At 38.0% G+C, this 26917-nt stretch overlaps 2 protein-coding genes across 4 annotated transcripts in view; both read right to left on the bottom strand.

The window, feature by feature from the left end:
• LOC139693578 (mannosylglucosyl-3-phosphoglycerate phosphatase) overlaps window positions 1-13331 on the bottom strand; it is a 56039-nt gene extending 42708 nt beyond the window's left edge. For 2 of the 3 annotated variants that reach the window (XM_071591787.1, XM_071591788.1), the window contains exons 1-2: window positions 13225-13331; window positions 12689-12834 (exon numbers count right to left, since the gene is read on the bottom strand). In XM_071591787.1, the coding sequence (XP_071447888.1) occupies window positions 12689-12814 (126 nt within the window). In that variant the 5' untranslated portion in view covers window positions 12815-12834; window positions 13225-13331. Of the gene's footprint in view, window positions 1-12641; window positions 12835-13224 lie in introns of those variants that run through there. The other variant, XM_071591789.1, reaches the window with a different exon arrangement.
• A 6774-nt stretch (window positions 13332-20105) lies between these two features.
• P5CS (Delta[1]-pyrroline-5-carboxylate synthase) overlaps window positions 20106-26917 on the bottom strand; it is a 55783-nt gene continuing 48971 nt past the window's right edge. Inside the window, exon 15 of the mRNA XM_071591927.1 lies at window positions 20106-20999. Coding sequence (XP_071448028.1) covers window positions 20836-20999 — 164 coding nt within the window. The 3' untranslated portion in view covers window positions 20106-20835. The remainder of the gene's footprint in view (window positions 21000-26917) is intronic.

Raw genomic sequence — 26917 nt, 5'->3', positions numbered from 1 at the left:
AAGTAAAAGAAATGTTGGTCAATAACCGCAAATTAACCATCAGAGAAATAGCGGAGGACTTGAACATTGCCTATGGATCCGCCCAAGACATTGTGGTTAATGATTTGGGTTTCCGTCGTGTAGCAGCAAAGTTGGTGCCAAAAGACCTCAATTTCATGCAAAAAAGAGACCGTGTTGACGTCGCAAAAGACATGATTTGCGAGGCTGAATCCGATCCCACATTCATCAAAAGGATCATTACTGGAGACGAGACGTGGGTTTATGAGTACGACACGCAATCCAGACATCAGGCAAGTGAATGGCGTTCACCAAATGAGCCGAGACCAAAAAAACCACGTCGTTTTCAGTCAAAAAAGAAGGCAATGCTGACGGTTTTCATGGATTACAACGGTGTAGTGCATCATGAATTTTTGCCAGAAGGCCAGACAGTAAACAAAGAGTATTATTTGGGCGTTATGAGACGTTTGCGTGAAGCAATTCGCCGAAAGAGACCAGAAATGTGGGCAGAAAACTCGTGGATTTTGCACCATGATAACGCACCGTCGCACAGTGCTATCATTATTCGTAATTTTTTGACGAAAAATGCAACAAATACCATCCAACAGCCACCGAATTCACCTGATTTGGCTCCCTGTGACTTCTTTCTGTTCAATCGAGTTAAAAAACCATTACGGGGAACGCGTTTTAGCAGCCGAGAGGAAGTAATGGAAAAATCGCAGGAAGCACTGATGGACATACCGAAAACCGAATATAAAAAATGTTTCGAGGATTGGATCAAGCGCTGGCATAAGTGTGTTGCAGTCGATGGGGATTACTTTGAAGGGGACAATATAGATTTAGATGAATACACTTGTATTTTTAATTTTCTGAATAAATTCCGGGAAATTTTTGATCAAGGTAGTATAGCATTTACCTGTGTTGAGGGAATAAATGACGATGATCTTTAGTCGGATCTATGCCACCGACTAAATATCTAGGAGAGTTCTAAATAGAATTTTATTTAAGAGTTCAAAGAGAAATACCGAAGGCAATGAAGACAAATGCACATTTGTACAAAAAGAGAAAGTGCAATGTAAACGTAAAACGAACGCACATACGGCCGTGAAAAGACGGAAAAACGAATTGGCCAAGGACGTAAGCGTAAATCTCTACAAAATTTCCTATGACATACTATCCCTTAAAAACTGCAAAAAGTTTTCCCGATACGACTGCACACTAAACATGAACATCTTGAAATCCAAGATCCATACCTCTTTTCTGAGAGAGCAAAACTGGAATTAGAAACTTACCAAATCACCTTAAATTGACAAATCGTCTCGATGACAGAGAATTTAACCTCCGGATGCAATTTGACAGCAAAGTCCACTTAGTACACAAACACATGAAATAACTAACCCTCTCCAGAAAATTACCATCTTTACTTTCTGAAAAACCCACAATCCCTCGACTCTAGCTAATTCCTACTCTTTCGAGCAAAACCTTTCGACAATTTTCACCCGAAGAACTAACCCTACTCAAACGTGAACTTCAGCGCCGCTCCCAAGAGACCCCTCGACTCGATTGCCTGAATAGAGTCCTCTATGAAGTCCCTTAATAACAAATTTATGGCCTTGACTATTTCGCTTTTCTAGAGAAAATACATTCATGCGTGTTGCCTCTAATTATGGACTTTGCTGAATTGTGTGAAAACTTTGGCATACTAATGGCATTAAATTTCAACTTCCTACGTACAGCGTATTATTACATCTTTTATATCTGATGTAAAACCTCTACACGCAGTCATAAGGTTATTACACAAACATCTATTTGCATAAGTATATGAAATAATGGAAGTAGCCTTTCCGCGTTTTATCAACAAACTTGCGATTACAAGAGAAACAGGAATACATATGGGAGAGCAAAACAAACTTACAGGCAAATTTTAGGCAGTTCATCGCCAGGAGAGAATGGGTGACGATGCCGATAAGGTTTAGGGGGAGAGTTCGCCGAGGCCATGGGAAGAGGGGTCCGAAAGGGTTGGGGAACAAATAGTTTAGTCTAATCCCGCGATCGAGCGTTCTCCTAGGTCCTCGAGATCCCCAGAGGGAAGGGAGAGGTCAAGAGAAATAAAATGGAGGCAAATGCGATGGGTGGGGTAGAGAAAATGAAGATTGGATAATTTTTTTATGAGAGTGAAAGCGCAGGGGGCGACGAATTTATGCGAATGCGCCATCTAACAAAATATTCACTCCGAGAGGGGTGATAAATTTAAGGGTCCAGATGGTTGCCATTTCCAGGTTGAGGACTTAAATGGACGGTGTGCGTTTGCTGGTAAGGAGTGAATTGTCAAGGGAAATGAGGGAAATTGCAAAAGGAACATTATGTTGGGTGTTCTGCAAGCACCGGATGAGAATGGTCAATTTAATTCTGCTGTTTGGGCTGCAGAAAACGATCGGACATGCGTGGTGCCTTGGTATGCTGAAATGATGAGATGCTAGTAAGGGTTGCTCTCTTCATGAGGGGAATTGGGAGTGTTGCCTAGGTTTGTTGGATATCTAACATACGTTAGAGTTTTTATTTGTAAATTCAAATGTGGTATTGTTTGATTACAATACTGGAATTAGTTTCTTTAACTTTAACTTGACAAATTTTTTGGATGCCAGGGAATCTTCTGCATATGCACAATTTGTTTTCCCCTCACTCCACCCCTTCTCCGAGACCCTTGAAAAGTCCAGTCGCAGGGAAAACCAAACTTCTTTTGACACTCATACCCTCACCGCAGCTCCCTCATCGCTTCCCCACCACCAGTTCAGAAAGGCCTGTCACCTAATAGCGATCATGATCTCTCGGCCTAGCATATGGCTTAAAGCCGAAAATTTGCATGCAAGTTTATTTCATTTGTTTTTCCTTTAGTTCCTGTCTCTTTTCTCTCTATCTGCAAGATAAAAATCATTGACAAAATACATGCATTTCCATTTAATATATAGTTTTGAGCAGAATAAAGAGTGAAGTGTCAGTTTTGGCTTAAAGCCACTTTATAATACCAGCTATTTACACCATGAATAACCGCTCTTCCCACATCTAGTTACCACACCTAGTATATTAGCTACACAAAAAGAGTTGACTTGCTTAATTAACTGCTTTTTAATGGAAATATTCAAGTTGCGCTTTAATTAATTGGGAAAATATTTTTTTACACCCCTTCTAATATTAAATAAAGTAATATTAAAGCACACTGTAGACAGCATTTAATTTTTCTCTTTCCCTTATAACCGCAAATGAGTTAGCATGAAGTTTCATGTTAACCCTCAAGATGAAATAATGAAGAAATTATACTATGGAACATGGCTGATAGTCTTTGTTGTTGAGTAACAACTTCAAGACATGAAAGAACAATAAAAATCATATTTCAACACTCATACCAGGCTATTCGAGAAGCCAAAAAAGGCTGGGCAGACAATGAAAATGTCAAGTGAATATCAGACGCTGAAGATCTTAATAACTAGAGGTCTTTGAGAATAGACTTTCCATTACTCTACTTTGTGAAATAATGCTTTGAAAGGGAAAAATTGCAGCTACATTTTAAATTCGTTGTATATCTATTGTAGAGGTCGCTGGTTTTATTGCCATTAGTATTACTAATGCTAAAATTATTACATCACCATACTGAATTATTTTTCCTTTACGTTTGTTGCCACCTCAAATACTTTATAATATTTCCAGTTGAAATGACTAGTTCAATGCAATTTATTCACACTATGTAAAAGACTACACCATTTCTACTAACACCTCTCTAGATAACACCTCGCAATGCTTGACACAAGAAATGTTTTCCCCATTTCCTGAATTTCAGGAGGGCAAGGGTAGACCAGAGGTAGCATGTCTGCCTGTAGAGCTGGGCTGCTGGTTTGATTCCTGAGACTGGCAAAAATTGTTCAACTTGTAAAATTTGTTAATGGTTTTTTTTGGTATCAGCCATAGTACTGTGATGCGGAAGGCAACAGGACACCACCACGTTATTCTATCTAGAATATGTAGGCAGCCTTGCCTTGCATTATAATAAGAGTAGAATGTAAGAGCTGCAGCAAACCAATCCTAGGATTTAAATGCTGGTGATGATTTAATTCCAATTATGCTGATTCCCTACCACTATTCACATGATGTACTTTCTCTACTAATTTCTTAGAACCTATGCATAAGTGTTCACTCCACACATTTTTCCAGCATACACATATAATATATGGCCTACATCATTCAAGGTTACTTTAAGTTTCATTCAGTGATTGCAAAGGAATTCTAATAAGTATGTCTCTGATGAATTTTAAGATCCACACCAACAGCTCCACAAATCTGCTTCAAGACCTTGCAAGAGTATGATATCTTATCTTGACACACAATTATAAGCTGGTTCAGCAGCTGAAGCAGTGACATCATGTTTGATGAAAAAAATATACATTGTAATTTTCATTCTCAATATTGACACATAAGTATTATTGATGGCCAGGTGTATTGTATATCTTCAGTACAAATTTCAACTGAGCCCCTACCTACTCAAAACATAGCTACACTTTGGAGATGAAGCAATGATGGAATCGTTTTATTTAAACTACTTCATGACCCACACCAAACCAAAGTCATCAACCTGAAAGTTGATTTCGTAGGTGAAGGTAGAGCGCTCACCTCATACTCACCATTATACAGCCTATGTGATTCACACAACGGGGTAGGGGAGCCAGTTCCTTACCCTGTGCTGCCTATGGATGCCCATTAAGATTTCATAGTAAAAAAAACCACACAACTTGGGCCAAGCTCACAAAGCCCCAAAGAATCGCCCAGAATCAAACACAGGCATTCAGGTTAGCAAACCAGCACTCTATTCAATCGGACAACTTTAGAGGTTATACCTGTATATATATATTTTCAGAAACATACAGAAATGTTTTTGCACTAGGGTGCACATGGATTCTCCACAAAGTTAAAACTTCCAGGTTTGACCATGTTTCTTCATCAGGCTGTGCCACATAGTACAACGATAAAGGATACCTTTTATTCTTTATATTCTGGAGCTTTTTTTTTGCGCCTTTGTGAATATATATCCAGTCATACATATTCTATATAAAACCTGTTTCACCAAAGATGAAAAATTCACTATTTCCACTATCACAAATTTCATTTGCAATCTCCCTTTTTGATAATTTGAATCTCAGGTCAGCTGTTCATGTTTAGACTCATGATAGCTGTTTTCTCATGAGCAAAAGTAATTTCTAGATAATTTTAATGCTTTTACTTTACTGTTGGTTTATGGGATTCCATGACATGGTGAATTGCCCTCTGCAGGCGATTAAAGAGAAGGCCGTATCTCTTCTTCAATTCTGTACCTGTTACAGAGCCTGTATTTCACCTTCAGGTTTTTACATTAGCACATTGACTTCAAAAGATATTTTCTTTCTATTAAAATCTTCTCACTATTAACCTAATCCATTGTCCAACTTTATCAGTGGGGAACTATGCCACACACAATGGCTTTTGAGGTTTGCAGCGCAATGAGGAAACAACCAAAAATTCTTCCTTTGTCCTTAATGGGTTCTCAAATGAAAGATTCATTCTTTCAGTCTATCGATCTATACACACTACCTATTTTATCTATTATTTAAATAAATTGCACAATTTTTACTTTCCCATTGATGCAAGGGAGTTCACAGATTCCCTTAAGCTTCGGAGTGTTGCAAGCATCAATATTTAATTTACTTTTTTGGATGGTTACCAATGAAATTCTAATAGTACAGCAACTAATATAGCAGAATAGGGTATGCTGTTGAGAAAGAGCAGGTAGGTATATGGGCAAAGGTAGATGAGCACAACTCACATGTATGCATAAGTGAGTGCATTTAAATTGGTATATTTCAACATATGACAGCTCTTTCTTACTAGGGGAAATGCCATTAAACTTGCATATAATGTATGTATTCCTTTGATTTCTTGATTCTTTTAGACTGTGGCAAACCGTAGATATCAAGAAATGTGAATACTGTGTTCAGATGGGGACACTGTATTCACCAAATCTACTCCAAATTTCTATTATAATTTTAGAAATTATTTGCTGATGCTATAGATATCTCATATAGACTCATAAAATTAATGCCCATGTGAAATTATTTAAGTAAACTTTAAAAATACATACTTGACATTGAACTTGAAATAAAATTTCCTAATTGAATAATAATGCACAATTGAAAACTACAAAACCTTGTTGTTAATATAATCAAGTAAAATACTGAGTAAGCACTACAACAAATTTTATTACTCTACAATAAGCAAAATTTAGCTTTTATGCCTAGGAAGTCAAGATTTGGGGTCTTACTATTATTTCATCTCATATTTACTACAATGATATAATTGAAAGTTTGTAAAAGAAACATACTTGCAGAATGCAAACACGAATTTACTAACTATATCTTAGTATGCATATTACTAATTAGTACGGTATTTTAATACATAGTACAACTTTGTCATGATCATTTTCAAAATAAATCAACCATTCTTTAAAAAATAGACTATTAAACGAGTAACTATGAAAATTATTCCTAAATATGAATAAATAACAAGGTACATACTATGCTTTCTTATTTATATCCCACAAATTAATAAAATAAGCGATAGATAAGAGTACTTTAAAGGAATTCAATATGTAATAACATAACCAGCTATGTATTCCAAATTCACTGACCACAGATTTTAAAAGTCAACATATAGCCTTTGCTTTTGTTACTGTTTATTATGTGAATAGGACAAATGGTATTGCTATTGCGACAATATTGTCATTAGTTCGGGGATCCATAATAAGTTAGAAATGGGCAGGCGCACTTGTTTGGCGATGACAGGATATGCCAAGAAAATTACAAAATATTACACGTATAAAACAAGATTCTCATTTCATAAAATCGATACAAATTATAAATGCTTAGTCATGAGTGCAGTTTAAAAGATGAGCATCCTTATTCCACCACTTCTTTCAAATAGCTTTCACAGAATTGCATTAACACTCTTGTGAAGCAGTTTATTAAACAAGTATAAAATATATAGAAGATACTAAACAGTTAAACTTTATCAAATAAGAGAAGAAGAGAAAATTTGGTCCATTGATCATCCAAATTTGATCATTTGAAGAAAATATATCTCCTAAGGCAAAAAAAATTATCGCTATAAAAATTTAGTCAGGTGTCAATCTTCTATTATTTTAGTTTGTCCCAATTTCTTTTGGAACAAAACTCATCCATGCCAATTCATATTATATAAATCATTCTGCAAATCTAGATCAATGAAGTAATAAAAGGTGGCTGTTCTTTGTCAATATTCTTCCATACAATAAGTCCAAAAGCAAGAATATCTTCTATTAGTCCTCAACTTCTGAATCCCAACAGTAACTCACTTAAGCACTTTTTTCTTCCATCTTCCCTCTTAATTTATTATTCTTGCTACAATCTTTGATGCCTAGATTATCAAGCTAAATGTATGAAAATCTTCATATTTTGTCTATCCTCTTTTATTTTTATGAAGAGAGATGGTTGCATCATCGGTTTGTAGTTTCTTCTAAATTTGCAATTGAAATTTGATGAATGCAAACTAATCCAGGTTTCAAGTCACATGGAGATAAAGAACTCGAGACTATTTTCCATCAATGTCCATCATAAAATGGGATTTTATATTTACACTGTTTCCATGCAAGAAAACAGTTTTCAAAATGCGAGCAAGAAGACATGTACTTTAAAATGAACTAATGAAGCGCACTGCATGAAGCTGAAAAAATATTTCTAGTGAAACATTCATAGCCTTTGTTAAAGCATGCACAAGACATTTTAGCTGTATTCAATCATTTTAAAGGATGCAACATTCAATTTTTATTGTTATTTTATCCATCAAATAAATTGTTAGAAGTTTGTCATGACTTATTTCTTGACCAACGAAAAGTTTCAAAAAAACATTTTCTATGGGTAAAGAACTTCTGTATTGTTTCACCGTTGCTAACGAAACACTTGTAGAAAATGTATCATTTAAGAACATGAATAAATACCAAGACATGTTGAATCCAATGCAAGCAAGGATCTCCATGATCAACTGTCAGTTTCCTTAACTTTAGAGTATGTGTTGAGAGCATGGAATGTCTACAATGCCGCATAGAAAATGGAACTACTTGAAGTGTTTTCTACCTTGAATGCACCATGCAGTAATCAGTATATATCACAAGCTAAATGATGGCTGCAAGTGGAAGGAGAAAGTTTTTGATTGAGAGGACAAGTAATGCCCATGGCGATAAATATGCAAAATACAATGACTCAAAAGATTGGCCAAACCATGATAATAGGTGTTTCTTCACCCATCAGTAGCTTAACTTGTTTTATATTCATAAATGAACGTTTCAAACAGTTCATATTACAAATAATCAAATAACCAGAAATCAAAATCATAACAATAGTACTATGCTTTGAGATCAAAACAATTTGTGGCGGTGCTAATTTTCCTAGATATACTTGCCAGTGTTTAAAAATTTTCTCTGTACCTATGCTTTCAACCCTGATTTTTAGAACCCCTTACTTCTCAAAAAGCTCTTTTACCCCTTCCAAAATTTTCTGTATCACCTGACAACCCTTTTACCTCTCTTCTTTTCCTAGTCCTTGACATTTACCCTAAAATTCTGTTTTCCTACCGAGCCAGAACAAGTAACGGTGCAGTAAAGCATGTGATGGTCTCACTTTATTCCTGGAACCTTTAACGGTAATGGTATGTAATATGCATTCATAATGAAGATATTTGAGATATTCAGTTTGCATAATAAAGGTCCTCCAAGTAAATTCAATCTCTATCACTAATTGTTCAGCACTCATTACCAATACAGCAGTTTTTTAAACAGTCAAAGCCTTTTCAAGTAACAAGCTTATCTTTCTAAAACTGCACAGAATCAGGCATGATTTCTCCAAGGAAAACATGGCACTATTCAACTAATAACGGCTACTACCAGAACAAACAAAGTAGGCATCATAATAATCACACTATACCAATAGCGAGAGTTTTTAGCGGATTGGTGTGATTATTTGCCAACCTAATAGCCATTTGTAGGTGCCATTTATTGCATTAACAGTTTTTACTTCTTTAACTTCCAAATTTTCCACACGCTTGATTAACTCTCACTGCATTTAGGCTAATTATCTGGAAATGTGTACTAACATTTAAGCCTATTATTATTTGAAGGGCTTCCAAAAAATTTGAAGTAAGTTCTAAATAAATCATTTTTTTCCATAAAAGTCAATTTGGGATCAAAAACTTCATATTTTGTGATTACCCGATAAGGCATGTCCTCTTTGAGTGATACGTGTGATAAATAACGAACAATTCAGCGAATTTGCGGTCTTGAAACATTTGGAGATATTATTTGTAATGTAGTTATATTCATAAAAACACCACTCATTTCTTGTCAATAGCAGCACACATTTCCACGGTTAAAACCATTACTGTAAACTAAAAATCTGAGGGGTGAAGACTAATTGATAGAGATATAAATTAAATTTAAAGCTGATTTTGAACTGGCCCTGGCATGGCATGATGAGAGAGAAATATATATACTCTACTATCCCTATATCACAGAGGTAAGAGACACTGGAAAGAATAATAAATACATACATGTCATGAAATAAAAACAATCAGGCTAGAATAATTTTTTCTAAGCATGCCTTGAATAGAAAGCACATGATACTCATCTCCATTTTGTCCCTATGAAAACTCATTTAGTGGCAAAAGATAATTATTATTTTTGTATACTGGATATAAGTTGGCTGAATTACTCCATCTCTATATGATATGGCCTTAACAATAACATTTCAAATGAAAAATTTCAATTTTTCCTTATCTAAGAAATATTTTAAACATGCCACTGTCTACCAAGGAGAAAATTTGAATATCATCAATCCTAATGAGGCTTGCGGAGAAGGATTTTACTCTTTGGATCCGATTATCAGTTTTGAGAGAAGAATCCACAATGAAGTGCTTAGAATAGGGCAAGAATGGAAAATCAATACGCTATAATACATGCTTGAAAAAAGAGATACAGAAGTTACTTTTCCTTGTTTTACAGTTGATCATACTGATTCATCTTTTTTTATTGATGTGTCAGTAGAAACCAACTTATTTATGAAAATTAAAATTTAAGCATGTATTAAAATGTTTAAAAAAAGGAAAAATAAATCTCTTATGGTACAAACTGTAATGAACTCAGAAAAAAACAATGAAACTTCCACATTAATTGCATGACTGGTGTCATGACACAATAAGAAAATTAGAATTTAGCCAGGACAAGAAATTACATATTTCAGGATCTAGGAAAGTATCCTTTGCAAAAATGTTAAACAATGACCAGTTTGATTTAATTAATCAAACAATAAAGAAGTAGATAGACTATTAGAGCAGTACTAGTTGGTTGTGAAAGGCAAATTCTTGGCATTACAGTTGTATAAAGATACCTTTCAGATGTGACACTGTTTCAAAATTAACATACACAGTAAATGGCAGTACAGCTGTATTAAAATACAGCAGTAAATTAATATGGAAAATTATTTTCATGCAGTTTTATTATCTGAACAATAATCTGAAATCTTGAATATGCAATGCCAAACATGGACAATTAAGCTTAACATCAAATTAATATCAACAAATTAATTTATGCATCATCAATAAATATCTTACATAACAAGGGAAAAATCCGCACATGCAAATAAAGCAGTCAGATGTCAACATTTTCTAGCAATTTAACTCAAACAAAATATACCTAAACATGGTTTTACATAATTGAAATTTCATAAACATGAATAATATGTACATAGGTATTTTTAACTGTTTTAGGTTGCTGATCAGATATATAGGTATACAAACATGAAGGTATACAGGTATATTGATCAGATATACAGCTTTCCTAATATATATAAATGCTTCTCCAGTACAAAGGAATTCATTGATTAATCTAACTGAATTTCAATTTTACATGTGCATATTTTATCCTAAATTTTTGTTCGTATGAGGGCTAACGCGCCTTCAATCGGTAAAACTGATTTCAGCCAAATAAATATCATTATTATTGAATATACAGGTATCGTACCTTCTTAAGGAATGGAAAAATAATCAGAATCACTAAAGGAGAAAATAATGGGGTAAAAAGTGCATTGGTATCAATTTGCAATTTTTTAGTTATCCAAAATATTTCCATCGCCGGAGTTTTAATCAAAGAAGATACCATGAAATGACTTCATCATTAGAAATAGAAGAATTTTTGGCAAATTATGACAGACTGCAATGTTTTACCAATGACATATTGAGTTGGCCCCTCTGTAAATTAACATTGAATCTGATAATATAGGTAAAGAAACATGCTGTGATAGTAAATTAAAACTCCAGTCATTTATCAAAAATCACAAACAACAGTGGTGAATAGCATTAAATATTGATTATAATTAAACAGATTATTTTTACATACTTTGCCTCTCTTATCTCAACCACTGACAATACAGAGAAGCATCAAGGCTGACTAATTATGCCCATCCAATTTATTTTTACTCAATAAAATTAAGGTCCTTCCTCCCTACTTTTGGAAATCACATAATGCTGCTACACCTAAAGCAGCTGAATTCAAACACTTCCAAGCAAATCATTAAAAAATCTTATTAATCAAGAATGTGGTAAGCACACCAACACGGAATGAAGTACTTTGGAAATCACAAGGACCGCCATCCATAAATAAACATCAATGATTTTACATAGGAGACTTCTAGAGATGGTGATGAAAAAATTCCAAAAAAGGTCAGCAAGCACATCTTTTTGAAGCAATACTTGATGCAATCAAAGAATGTTAAAAGCAAAAAAGTGGATTTGAATTAATCAAATTTTAATGTGTTGCAATAGTTTTAGATAAGCAAAGATTGTTTTGCACTTATACAATTTTTATTTGCTTATTTAAAAAATATTAATATTCTTAAGAAGGCAACTAGCTACATCTTGGTTAGAGTAAACTGATTTTGGCATCAAAATCATCATAAAAGTACCCCAACTTGATTCTCTACTGAACTTCGATACAGAGTTTTATACAAAAATAAGATGTATAGGCAACATTATAAACAAAAAATCCATTTCCAAAATCTTGTGATGACAATTTCTAACGTTCCTTACCATATTGCTCTTCAAGAAAGTTAAATATTTCTGTACTGTAATGGTTAAGGGGATGGAATTAAGAGCTTATGATAAAAATAAATCATAAATATGAGGAAAATAGTAAAACTTAGCGCAACAAATTGGGCGCATATTTGCACAATGTATTTAATGGCATAGCGAGTATAGTACTACTAACCATTTTTATGACTCGGTAAAATTTTTTAAATTCATGATACAAATGCGAATGAACGTAAAAGAATGCATGCTAAAGATAAAAACTCAGGTCTGTTAAAACGAAAATTAATACATGAGTGCAGATAGTTATCTGCGGGAAATCAAAAGGAAAAGTACACAATGAAATGAAAGATACTATTTGGTTGCACTACTTTCCCCCACATACTGGAAATCTGATGCTTCTACAGATAACATCCACCAACAGACAGGAGCAAGATTAAGCAATGCAAACTACTTACACAAAAAATGGGTGAGCATGCACGGTCACCATATGAAATATCTTAACCTGCTTCAGCCATCCTACAACACTCCGAACTCCAGATGAAACTTCGTCAGGCACTTCAAATGTGGACGATTCAACAAGGTCAGTCCACCTGGATCTAATAGCCGCTTGGGTTCCAAAATTTGCCATTTTGTAACATCAAAAAGACCCTGCTCCAGATTTATAAGCGAGAGACGAAGAATTAAAGTCCAATTCGTTTTGAAATGGCTTTAAATAAAAAGAGATCTTTAATTTCAGGAAACTTATCACTATTTATATCCGCAAAAGATATCGAAATCTTTTCTAACGGAATAATGCTCGCCATAGTATCCATCATAATCAAGCGATGCATAAAACGAAGCAAAATATATGTCCACATAAAACACGCTACTGAATTTAACTAAAACACAAAATTAAAAAACTCCTCTCATAAATAGGTCGCCTTCAGACCCGAAATACCATTATTCGTCCACCAACAAACATGTTAATCACAGGGACAAAACGCTATCAGCAAACAACAAACAAATTTCAAACCAAACAATACCTTAGATATAACTCACCAAGTCAATTCAAAAGAATATTTCCTATCACAATTGTTCTTTTCAGGAGACTACAGATATATTTTAGTTGAATTCAGTTTTTGTACTTGAATGACTTCACCTTCGTGGTGAAAATCTGAACTAGCTAATGCGGAGATTTCGACCTTCAGGTCGTTCCAGTCTGCTTTTTACGCGCGGTGTTTAAAATCAGTTAAATCGTTACCATTCTTAAACGCAAAATGTCGAATAATGACTATTATGGTTTTCTTGGAAAACGTTAATTTCGTCGTCTTTTGACATCATATCTATAATTTGTTACGAGGTACTCAAATTACAATAATATACGTACTTTCCCATCCGTAGTAGTAGTAGTAGTATTAAGAGGAGGCGACCGACAGCTGAAGTCATTTGCGCCATAGGGAATTGATAGGAAAGGATGATAGGTGGAGAGAAACCCGGCGTCGGCATTAGCCTACTCTCTACGAAAGGCGCCAAGGGGTCCGCAGCTTAACGTCCCATCCGACGGACGGCGTACTCACTCGACGGCGTACTCACTCCACAAAGCACCTTAACTAGGGCACGAGATACCACTGAAAAATATTCAACACCACCAGGATTTGAACCCGGGCCCTCTGGGTGGGAAGCCTTTCCCATCCGTTTGGAGTACTAAGACCCGAGTCCAATGTTATTCCCATATGTATGTTAATAGCTAATATTGATGATATGTAATTAATACATACATTAATTAATATTGACTCACGGATAATCGAGTTCTTCTAAAATTATATGCGATCAACTAATATCAATGAGTAAAATTAGCTAGTTACACGTAAAAATCTAATGAAGAATCTTCAATATTTTCTCATTCTCCGCTAAATTCATTTCCTTCCGCTGAATTGTCAGTTGACCTCAATATTTTTGGTCCAATCGGTTCCACATAATTTTTGTATTAGGAGAGAATGTTGCATACAAGCAACATGAATAAATTATTTGCCTAAATAATTTCCTATACACTCACTTACAAGAATATAAATTTTCATTCTGCGCACATAATAAACGTATATAATTGGGAAGGGCATAAATATTCCCTGGGCATAGTTTTATCCATATACATATTTTTAACTTAATTCACTGCATATCAATCAGAGCATCAGTAATGCATTACTTTTTCCATTTAAATCACTAATAATTCATGATTCAAATCATTCATTAATAAATATCATTTCACCTGCCATACGTAGAACTTAATCATATCCATTGGCTACTCTCGGCAGTGTGTGTAATAATTCCCAATCCTTCATGCATTCAAGAGATTTTTCTTCTTTGAGACACTGTTCTTTGGAAAGGGACGAAATGTAAAAAGGGTATAATCATTTTCTTAGTATTTGGTCGTTTGCATTCCTAACAACCATAGATAAATCTATAAAAAGTGGGAATTCTTTGTCACTAATCATAAACATATCCCTCTAGTTTCAATAAATATCAAGCGACACTGATTTCTTTCCCTAAGTGAGGAATCCTTAGAAAATACGATAAAAATAAAATTAAATTAAACATGCAATACACAAAAATCAGTGATGCCGTTGTGGTAGAGGAAGTTCTTATTCTTACCTGAACTTTTCTTCTGCACTGGGTTGATGTAGACCAATTACAGCGAAGTACTCATTCAAGTAATGTTCCAAGCAAAATAATCAACACTATATACCATTCAGCAAATATAAATCACATTCAACTTATTCCGAGATTGTCAATAATCAGAAAGGGATGGAGACATGGAAGGCCAGGGAATTTTCTTCAGTCACTGGAACGGCGTCCAAAGCGTAAGTGAGGCGCAGATTTGAACGAGAGAACTAGAAGTTCAGGCGGAAGGGATACAACAAGGATGACTCACGCGGATTCTTGAATAAAGAAATGTTCCTCTCATTCCGTTCCGGAGAGGCTCTTTCCACCTCCAGCCGTGTTTAAGCCAACGACGGAATCACTTTCAACTAATTCATTGATATCAATGAATCCCAGTCTCAAAACTTTGGCGAGTTCAGCGGAACTAATTCACTCAGTGATATTGCCGGGGGGGGGGGGGGGGTTGCCTTCATGGGAGATCTCGCGGGACTGCACAACCTCACGGCCCAAACGAAGCGCTCGAACTGTTGCCGGCGTGGTGAAAGGCTCGAGATAGAGTGCAGGAGTGAATTCTTGCCGACGTCCTTGACGTGAACTTACGAGAAGGCTAAGCGTTTGCTGACGGGAAACTCCGGATTGACACGAAATATTAGCTACACAAGGCTCAAAACCGCAACGAACGACCCTCCCGGTTTCATCGCTCTTGTATCGATACTAGGAGCCAACTGAATGGACACGATGTCTAGTGGAAACCGATTGATGGCGTGAAGATATTTCGCTCACTCGCGTTTGCCATCGGCCTTCATCAGCCCTAAGTCCTTGAAGCTAGATAGCAGCGATCTGACTATCCCTTACGATGCTATAGGAGAGCGTAGAGTCCGAGGACCTTAACAACGGGGCCCGCGGCGATTAGTGCATCAGCGCCCGCGGCGAGCAAGGAGCTGTGGCGCCTTTCGTGCGACCTAAAAATCTAGAATAATAGCGTTTGCCAAATTTTCCTCTCCATTCGTGCCAAGCAGAGGCGACTGCTGATCGATGCACGCTTCGCATTCCGCCCGGTTCACATTTATCTGTCTAGTGGTGCGGCGAGAACAAAAAAATAACAACACCCATTTAAAGGAGTGCCGACGGAACCCTACGGCGGTGGAAATGATATCACTCTGGATAATATCTTTGACCTCTATCTACCGCCTCACGGCCACGGTATAGGGCAGCTGCCGCAGTTATCTGAAGCCCCGGTTTCCAAGAATGGAGTTTGATTTCTAATTTTTTCAAGTTTTAAAATTCCAAGGTGAAAGTTATAGCGTAGGTGCTGAATGCTGAGTGAGCAATGTGACTTGAATGTATCGTAAATGGTAGAAGTGTGTAGTAAAACTTCAATATTTTTATTTTTTAGCTTATAGTGCCGGAAAATGTTTTCGAGTGGGAAAATTAATAGTTTTTACAAATATCTTTAAGAGTTGATGACAAGGATAATATATTTTCTCATCAACATAAATTAATCAGCCGAAAACATTCAATTGGCACATTTCTTGGAAAAATGGTTTCAAAATTTGCAACATTAAATTCAAAACTTATAATATGTAATAACTCCAACTGATATGTCTGATACTGATACTGTCTAGATCTCACATCTTTCCGTTTGATTATTACAACCGTGATTCCTCAGCCTTTGCTCCTGATATTTTTTTGTCTTTCAATATTGGAAAATCAAGAAATAAACGTGCTGCATATTCTATGAAATTGGACGACCATTTTACAATTTCTAAAAACCCAAGTCACTTGATAGTTTAAGAACAAATTCAACTGCTGTTATAACAATAAAATAAAACTACAAAGTGCAATAATCTTTTCAAGATTATTTAAAGGATATCCGGAAATGCAATTTTCTTTAATATTTTACCCCAATAATTTATATATTGCCACTTATCATTAAGGTTTACGTGTTTTCATAATATTCTCAGGGGTAAAGGCGGGGGCATACTGTCCATTCGCATAAATGTTGAAGAGCATAAATGTTAAGAGTATATTGACTGTTTACGATAGCTCCCACAGCTCAAAAATGCGTTATATTTTTTTATATTTGTTTCAAAGACAAACTAGGTATTCTTCGAAACGAGACGTGACAAATAACAGCGGCCAATTGTAAACTGATTGTTACCAGAAAATAAATACTTGGTTATTCCATATATATTTATTATTAAACACGACCCGGGTTTTCGACTTACAAAGTCATCATCAAATAAAAAATCATCATAATAAAAAATGCATGTGGAATAGCCAAGTATTTATTTTCTGAAATGAATCGCTTCCACAAAGGGACGCCTGAAACCATTCTATTGATTGTTACCACTTTGGAATAATTCTACTTCTTAAGATCTTAAATCATATCACACCTATCACATCACATCATGTGTCCCTATGAAATATCATTTCCCCGTTTGAAATCGGTTACTTTTTAATTAATATAGTCTTCTATTATATTTCTGTCGTGGCCACTGATTTAATCGATTCAATATGCTTCAAGCTTGAATGGATATTATTATTGAATACTTTTTGGAAGCATTTCCCGCACTTGAACTGAGATTTGTAATTTTTTTTGATTGCTGAAGTCATATAGCACGACTTTAAGTTAGTATTTGGAGATGAGATCTTTTGGTAATAATGCACGTTCGTCATGGACCTGTCATATCATCATTCAGATCAGCGACCTTCAGTTCACCAGGCGAACGAAACTAAAGGACAAAACCACGGCGCATGACACTGAGATAGGTGAGGGGACGGAGAATTAAGGAATGGGAGGGAGAGAGGTGGGAGATGAGACTAGAGGAGACGAGATACCGGCAGGGACAGAGAATATAGAGAACGTGAGAGAGGTTTTATTCACCCACTTGATCAACGAATTCGACATTATTTTTGGTTCATCGTATTATCTTTCACAATATCAGGTTGTAGAATATTGATGGGCGTTATGAGAGGAAGAATTCTAGGAAATCGAGTAATGGGGAAGAAGAGAAATGTAATCGAGTAATGGGAAGGTTTTTTAGAAAGCATTATAGCAAGTAAAAGTAACGATGAAATGAAGAAGGAATTAATGTAGAGCAAACATAAAGTAAATGATCGTTAGAGACCGTCGAAATACCTGCATTTAACAGGTATTATACCTTGAAAAAAGGGGCATATCTCACTGTTATAATGCTTCACTGTCGGCTTTATTCTCCCGAAAGTATTCAATCTATGGCGAGCAAAGAAGACGAAGCATGGAAAAATGTTAGATGGGGAGAGAGCAACAAACAGCGAGCAACTCCGACTTTGGTCCAATCCACACATAACACGCTTTGGAAAGGTCGACCGGACTACATGAGGCAAGAGCTAACACTTGCTACCGATATGGACAGAGTTCAATATGAATCCCAGAGGATGGGCGACATCTTCTCGGATGGGAAGCGCATGTCAACAGATCCACTAAAAGGCATAGCAAATAAGAATCTCGCCGCCCTCCCCTTCAAACGAACCCTCCCGTTTCGCCGACAGTAACGGCATTGTGGTCCGAAACTCTCGCTAATAGTAAGGCTGTGCAAAATAGTGGGCGGGCTACTCAAGTGGGCGGAAAAGCGAGTGGCAAGCGGAGAAACAACGTGGCGTATACAATTGACAGTCTTGTGTCCCGCGTGGAAGCAACAAGCGTGCCACCAACGATGGTAGAAAGCGTGCAGGGGATGGGACTTGTTCGAAACAGTTTATTTCCGAAGTGGTCGCGAAGCAATTACGCAGAGCTCAAAAGTACACGACAATGGTGACTTCATGGTTGGTGGATTGTTACCATTTTCACGCGGGTTAAGCCAACTACCGCCCCCTTTTCCACTAGCCCCCGCGCGCCCACGAGTCCCATCGTTCGCCTACCGCAGAACAGAGCGAGTACGTCAATGTTATTGGCTTCAGTGGAATCGTATCCAGGGAATATCGGTTCAACCTGCATTTGATTCACTTCACTTTCTTAGATTTTTCCAGCACCATCATCGTGACACAATTGACAACCTGTTGACACCTGCCGGAGAAATGGTCACCGCAAATATGTATCGCCATTGATGGTGCATTACAATTTATTATGAAACTAAATTTTAAAAGTGAAAAAACAATTTTAGAGTAGTCACATAGGTAGAAAAACTACCCTAATTAGAATATTGAGATTAAAATTATAAAAATGAGTAGTTTGGTCGAGACCCAGATAAAAATACGTAAAAATACACACAAAAATGTTAGGATCGAGTCGCAACTTAGAACTGATTAGTTGTTATATTGTTTCATATGAGATCGATTTGGATTACCAAAATTAATGAATTTTATCCTCCTGGTGCTCATAAACCCACATGATCTTATCGTGTAAGATGCAAAAAATAAGCAGCCACATAAATGAATATAGAGCATGTTTTCATTGCAAGAGCGCAAGGAAATGAAAAAATGTAGAAATAAAAAGAGACGGAGAGCGTTTTAATACACACAATTAACTTTTTCTATTCCCGGAAACGATAAGGGGGATGCGAGGAATGCCGTTTCAATAAGTGTTTCTCGTTCAATCTTCCAATAAATAAATTTCTACATTTATTCATATTATGGTAATATTTACAAATTTTATGCATGCAAAATCATGATATCACCAGTACAAAATAAAATAAACTTGAGCAATTCCCTCTCAACGCTCTTAAACCACGAATTAAATACTTTAATCTTGGCTGAAGCGCATCACTCATTTGCTTTCAGTCTCAACACCATTGACTCTCCGCTCCCGCATAGAGCACCAAGACGATCGGTGCCTTCGTAAATCACACACGTAATTGAATGCGCTGGTAAGAGGAAGAGGAATGGGGGAGGAGGGATATTTCATCTCCGAAGGAACGGAAAAATATATGGGAATGGCCAACCGATCGACTGGTATTTCGAAAGTTTTATGCCCTGTCGCTCGAGCGAGGAGAATGGATGGTTAGGGAGAAAAGGGGAGAGGGGGGGGCTCAATCAATCGAAAGTTCATCGGCGTATCGTCAAACAAAGGGAACGAAACGTGGATGAAATGAGGCGTTATTGCCCCCTTGCCTTCCGCCCTACCCCTCTCCGCCAGACCGCGCAATCAGGTGCGTCGTACGTGAGTGCCATTCGAAGTCCTCGGCAAAGGAATTCCTCGGGGCGTCACTTCATCCCTTGATGACTTGCCCCCCTCCAGCTCTCTGCCCTCCCCCACCAGCCATCGACCCTCCTTCCGTCTCTCCCACCCTCCTCCCACCACGCGCGCACACACACACACACACCTACCATACTTGCCTCCTCCCCCTCGGAAACCCCATCATCCACACTATTTCATCCCGCAGTCACCATCACCTCTCACTTTTTCACCCGACTTAACACGTACTGCGTCGGTGGTGGTGGTGTCCTGGGGGAGGGACCCCGCCGGCAGCAGGGTGCGCGGGAGAGCTTAATGACCAAAAAGTCGAGAGAAACAGCTGGGTTTAAACTCGGGAACTTGGTCTCCTAAGATACCAATCATGAAGTAATTGCGAAGGGAAATAAGCATCCCGCGTTCTTTGTTCTTGTACCACCTCGCCCCATCCGGCGAGACTACAAAAGAAAAGTTTTGGACTGCTTACGGCCCCTCGCAAAAGCCTCGTTATCGATTTCCGGGCCATCAAGTTTCTCCTTGCGCACAAGTGTATGGGTAAGTGTGGCGGTATGTCTCGAGGAAAGAAAACATCTTTCCCATATATTCCTCTCGAGTATTCCCGATGCCGACAGAGTGGTACATAATGAAAAAAACACCAAGATCCGGGTTATTAGCACAGTTCCCTCGTCGCATGGGGAATTTTTTTTCGTTTCGGTGGGGAATTGGGGAGGGGGGAGAGGTATCCTATCCCGTTGAATTCCTCCTCGGAGTTCCGCTTCCTCTGCCCGAGCACCTTATCTTCTGTCCGTCCCTCTCCCACACCACGACACCGACCGCCGCCACGTCCCCGTCCCGTCACACTAGACTGGAAGTTCCTGGTGTAAGAAGTGTTTCCCGCCGCCCTCGGCGAAGTCCGCGGCCGTCTCTCCGCTGCCCCTCAGAAGCCACTTGGTGGTGAGCAGGCCCTCAACCCCGACGGGCCCCCTCGCGTGGATCTTCGCCGTGCTGATCCCGACCTCGGCCCCTGGGAGTAGACAGTTTAAGGTTAGGGGTGGCAAAAACCTTCGTCTTCATTCATGAAGACGAAGGTTTTTACCATCCCTAACTTTTGAAGACGAGATCGAAACTTTTTTTTGGAAGAATTATCTCAGAGCTCTCGCGGAGAATCGAGTCGCAGCTAAACGGTCGATGAGCGAACCGGTTGAATAATTAATTGGGAAATGTCTTGATGCTGAAAGGGAGAGAAACATTATGCGCGGTTCATTCGAACAAGATTCAGGAACGCGAAAGGAACTCTTATAAAAGAAAACGAATTGCGACGACAAGAATGCCTTAAATCCTAGGAAGTTGGATGAGAAAAAAATATGCCATGCGTAAACTAAGATACATATTATACTGGTCAAATTAAAATGCAGATATTAATAAAAGCTTAAAATACGAAAATTAACCAATTAATAATATTTTTATATCCAATTATAAGATATTACTCGTCATATTGTTAAAGAGATTCCATTGCCAACGTATACGAGAAGTCTCAGGAACAGAAAACCTTAAATAAAATCATACTGGAATTTGACATGGATGAAAGTAGTAACTATGAAAGAATAAGTCAGTACGACAGAGAATCACAAAAATACAAGTTTTCTATTGTTTCAGGCTTCACTTCGTGGAAGTAATTGATATCCATTATTGAAATAGAAAGAAAGACTCGTACTTTTCCACAGATTTTATTATACGGCACGACGCGTTTCACCGACTTGCGGCATCATCAGGTACAAATTTGCAAAACAGACAGAGCAAGCATATAGTATATACCCTCAGGACAGAGTGGGGGCGGGGAGGGTTGGAAGGATTTGAGGGGGGTGGGGGCTCACAGGTGCGTTGATGGATTGTTTTGACCATTTCCAGGCTAATTTCTCGGAGAGGAGTGGGGAGGGGTATGGGAATAATTGCTCATTACAAAGTGTCGTGTTGGGGTTCACCAAGTGCCTTCTAATCTCTAATTGCTCGAGAGCGTCCATTTTTAATCCTTTTGGGAGTGTGTGTAATATCTCTGGGACAAAGTCACTGCTGTGGTTGAATTCTAGTAAATGCTTGGCGAAGAGAGAGTTGTTATTCTGATTTTTGTGACACCTAGCGTGTTCCTTGACTCGTAACTTGATATTCCTGCCGGTCTGACCGACATAAACGCTGTTGCAATCCTCGCATTTCAGTTTATAAATGCCTGATTTGAGAAGGCTATCCTGGGTGTCTTTTCCATTGGCTAGAAGTTTGGAGAGGGTTATGGGTGGGTAGAAGGCTGCTTTGAGTGAGGTGGGTAGGCAGTTGGAAATCCTATATGAAAGATCTCCCAGAAACGGGATCGAGCACCACTTAAAATCTTTAGATACTGCGGGCTGAGATACGAAAATGCTTTTTATGGCCATTGCTTTTTGTTTTTTCCGTAGTAATGTGTCAACTAGTTTGGGGTTGAAACCATTGTTGGTAGCTATATTAGTGATATTCACGAGTTCAATTTTGAAGTTTTTGGGGGAAAGGGGGATGTGTAGGAGGCGGTGGATCATGGAGTGGAGGGCTGCGTGTTTGTGAGAAAAGTGGAGTGCGGAATCATTAGAAATTATATGGTCTGTATATGTGGGTTTCCTATAAATTGCAAATTGCAAGCAAATAAATTGCAAGTATATCCTGTTACCTTAATACCTACACCTTATTAATCTGAATTGCTAAGTCAATCTATACTAACGAGCATTTTTCTATAAAATTAGCAACAATAAATGTATTCAAGTGTGATTTCGATCGTCAAATTCTAATCTGACAGCAAAACCCTTTCTCTAAGTAAAATATTTGTGTAAAGATTTAAACTGAAAAACAAAAAAGGTTGAGCAAGAAGAGAGGAACGCGCGTATCGTCCACTTATAGTTAGAAATTTTCAATCCCGTGGCTGACGACCGACGTGACCAAAGGGAAATCGATCGATAAAACGATCACCGAGACTGCCTTAATTTTTATGCACCTTCATGCATAACCTTCTGCTCAATTGCTCCTTTGTTTTTTGGGTCTAAACTCGAAGCGTATACTTACGCCCTTTACAAAGAATAATGCGGGTAGCATAGCTGTCCCTTTATCGTCGTTGGAAAGGATGCTCTGCTTGCCTACCGTATGCGGCAATTTCGACCACATAAAATTTCATGGCATCATTTACCTGAGGTATATTTTCACGATACTGCTTTTCTTTGAAGATAAATTCCACCTATTTGCCGCTCCTTTAACTGAGAAGCTGGAAGAAAAGCGGATAATCTAAAAGCCACGATATAACCCTATGGTTCACGTAAGGTACAAAATAAGAACCATTACACCACTTTAACCAACTTGAATTGTTTCACCGCTAATTTTTTTAATTTCGAACGATTTCGACCTGTTACATCGTTAGACTTAATAATGATGTAATATGCACAGAAACTCCTCCTCGGAATGAAACTTTTTTAGTGGAAAATTAGAATTATGATGCCATATCGTAGATATCTGCACATTTACTCTACTCTTCAGAATTGCAATAAAAATATTATTTAATTACTATTTCAATGACAAAAGATTAATACACTGTGTAATGATAACATTTAGTAATAGTAATTGGGCTATCTAAGGAAATTATAGCCGATAAAAATAGGAATATTCCACTAATTTGCTATGAATGGGATCAAAATAATAGAAAATGAAATATACTGTCTTATAATCAGTTTTAGGCCATTTTAGTTTTGACGGAAACACATTTTCAAATAATTATTGACAATAGTCTTGCAGTTTCCACATAGGTTTCGCTATCTCATATAAAATCATTACACCATAATAGTGGTAAGTGACGTTGACGTGGAAGAGATAACCTCTCTCGAAATTCGGTCATAGGAACGTGTTAATCAAGAAAACCGATAGAAAGGACTCCTCCAAGGTGAGCTCTTATTTTATTTTATTGCTGTGGCACATTAGTAGTGGGGCTAGGTCCAAGTGGGAATAGGAGACCTCAGCCTCATGATATTTACTTTGTCAGTCACTATCACTGATAGCTCCCAACAATATACGAGGGTCATCCGGAAAGTAGTACCCGTTCGTGCCGCATGAAGTGCTGACGACGCGAGTAGCCGCTGGACGAGGTCAGATAGCTTCAGTGGCTTGTCTGCCTTCTCTGAGCCAAGTTGCGTGACGCTAGCATTGCCTGTGTTGTTTCTGTGATTGTTTACAATGTTTAAAAAAATTGAGAACGCCGCCAGTTGTGAAGTGAGGGCAGTGATTAAATTCCTCAATGCAAGAAACGTTCGCCCATGTGATATTCATCGCCAATTAAAGGAGGTGTATGGAGACAATGTAATGGACGAGTCGTCTGTTCGGCGGTGGTGTCGCAACTTCAACATGGGGAGGGGGAACACACACGACGATGAGCGTTCGGGGAGACCGTCTGTCATTACAGACCAACTGGTGAGCTCAGTTGACGAATTCGTGAGGAACGATCGGCGCGTCACAATTGATGACATCTGTGAGCATTTTCCCAATGTTTCTCGAACAATTGTTCATGAAATTGTTAAACACCATCTGCATTATGCAAAAATTTGTGCAAGATGGGTCCCTCGCGTATCTCAATGAGCTGGCGGCGAAGGACTATGCAGCAGGAATACAGAAACTTGTCACACGTTATGACAAATGCCTTAATTTGCTTGGAGATTATGTTGAGAAGTAGTTTAAAGTATCCTCTTTCAAATAAAATTTTTTATGTTTGTTAATATTTACTTTTGTGTCTTTATTTCACGAACGGGTACTACTTTCCGGATGACCCTCGTACATTTTAAAAACTGGGTTTCATAAAAATCAGAGCATAAAATATCATAGCCGATAGATTGCCGATAATGATAAAGAGTAAAATACAATATTACAGAACATGAAATAGAGTGATTGTATGAGTCGCTTGGTTTTGTATATACATGTACTTGACCTGTGAATATACCTGACGTCCCCGGAGATAGGGGGGTTGAACGGGACGGTTTTGCTCCTGTAAGAAGGGTTAGAGGCTTTTGGTAAGATATTTTTAGGAAAAGTTCCAGGAGACAGTGACTACTTACGATGTATATTTAGTGCAATTTTGTCTTTGTTGCGAAAATTTTTGTCGTTCAGTGTCCAGATTCTGTATTCCTGAAAATCTACTAGGACCTGCCATCAGGCTTTCCAGGTGTCGTTAAGAATTTAAACAACACCAATGAGCGAAACAGTATTGTAACTCCTTAGGAGATTTTGTTATCAGTCGTTATACGTGAACTACTAAAAATAACTCATTGAAAGGCACAATGATAAATGCCTGGAATAATTGAATGAAAGTTCAATTATGTCAAAGGCTCTTTGCTTTTACTATCGAATCCGCACATGCCGCCGTGGTATCATTGACACAGGTGCACTTTAAGGCTTCACAAGTGGCACAATGACCAATGCACAGAGACAGGGAGGTCTCGTCGCAAGATTCAGTATTTTGCATTTTGAATTCAAAATGCGTAGGTCTGCCTGACGCGTGCGTCCTAACACTGATGGCAAGCTACTGAGAGCACTAATTCATCGTCGAGCTCCATCATGTCCTGAAAGGCCAGCCCCTAAGGCGGAAATAATTGTTGAATGAGCAAGTTAAAAATAAAAAATAATCCATATTTTTTAAATTAAAACCACGTACGACTGACACATATAGCATGTTACAAAAACAGGAGTGAGACATCAATACTCGAAATGACGCGAGAAAAAGTATTTCATGTTATTTATAGCCATCAAAATAACCCATCCACGCCAACAGTGTAAATTACGTAAACCAACCAACGGTGTATAGATGTTTTATTCGCACTATTGCATTAATAGAAGTCGTTACATTCTCGCCCTCCTTCGAAACTTTTTGCTGATGAATTACTAGGCTGTGCGGCGGTAGGGGGAGGGAGATATGAGGGTTGATGGGAGTGGAAAGCGACGGGAGTAAGGATGATGGAGAGGAGGCGCGGATCCGAGAGCACGCGATTCCCCGCGGATCCCGTCACCGATTTAAGTCGCGTCGACGCCCCTTCCCCCCCCCCGTCCTCCCTCCCCGCCGGAGCGTATGGGAGGGAAAACCAAACGGTGGGGGGTGAGGGTGGATTACGGAGAGAGAGAATTTCGGGGGAGAAAGAATCGGGTGGGAGGGAAGGAGGATAGGGGAAGGTCAATCATCTGAAAATCGGAGTCATATCAGCCTCGGGCGAAATGGGCACGGTTAAAACCGCCTGGAAATCTCCTTGAATCATCCACTCAAACGTGGCACGAAAATTCTCTCCGATGCCACATTTCTCCAGCAAATGTTTTGCGTTAACTTCTTTCCAGTTTCTTCGGCGCCCGAGTGGTCGTTTACGGTGATGCTCATTTGCCTGATTTTCGATCAGCTTACTCGCAAAATCGACACGGTCCCCACCAACTGCTTCGGGGCAAAGTCGGATGAAATTCTTACGAGCATCAGAGCAGCAGTTCCTGCCCCGGTCGATACTCCCGAGTGCTCAAGCCGCTAGCGCCGTTCGGGCATACGCAGGAGGATAATGCATCATTAATCGAGGTTTCGTCGATTGAAACACTTCAGAATGCATTAAGGTGCGTCAGATGTTACGCAACATGTCATTCCATCTTGGTCTTGTTCCCTTGTTGTTAGCTCCGCTCCTATCTGTAGCGTTATAAATATAATAACGTTGAGTTTTTCAAATGACATTTATCCGTTACGAAGCCATAAAAATAAAATGAATTTTCGATTCTCCAGGGGTTGAATAAAATCATGAAAAACTTGTATGAACAAGTGCTTTTTTAGAAAACCAATTTTTAGAAAATCAATTTTCGTTCACTTCGTCGCGTTACAAATAAAAGTCCCCTTCATATAATGCCTACAAATAATCAAACTGAAAT

This window comes from Hetaerina americana, unplaced genomic scaffold (genome assembly GCF_022747635.1).
Source record: "Hetaerina americana unplaced genomic scaffold, ioHetAmer1.1.p SCAF_5, whole genome shotgun sequence".
Lineage (NCBI taxonomy): Eukaryota > Metazoa > Arthropoda > Insecta > Odonata > Calopterygidae > Hetaerina > Hetaerina americana.
The sequence above is the reverse complement of the archived record's forward strand: the minus strand, read 5'-3'. Positions and strand labels throughout refer to the sequence as shown.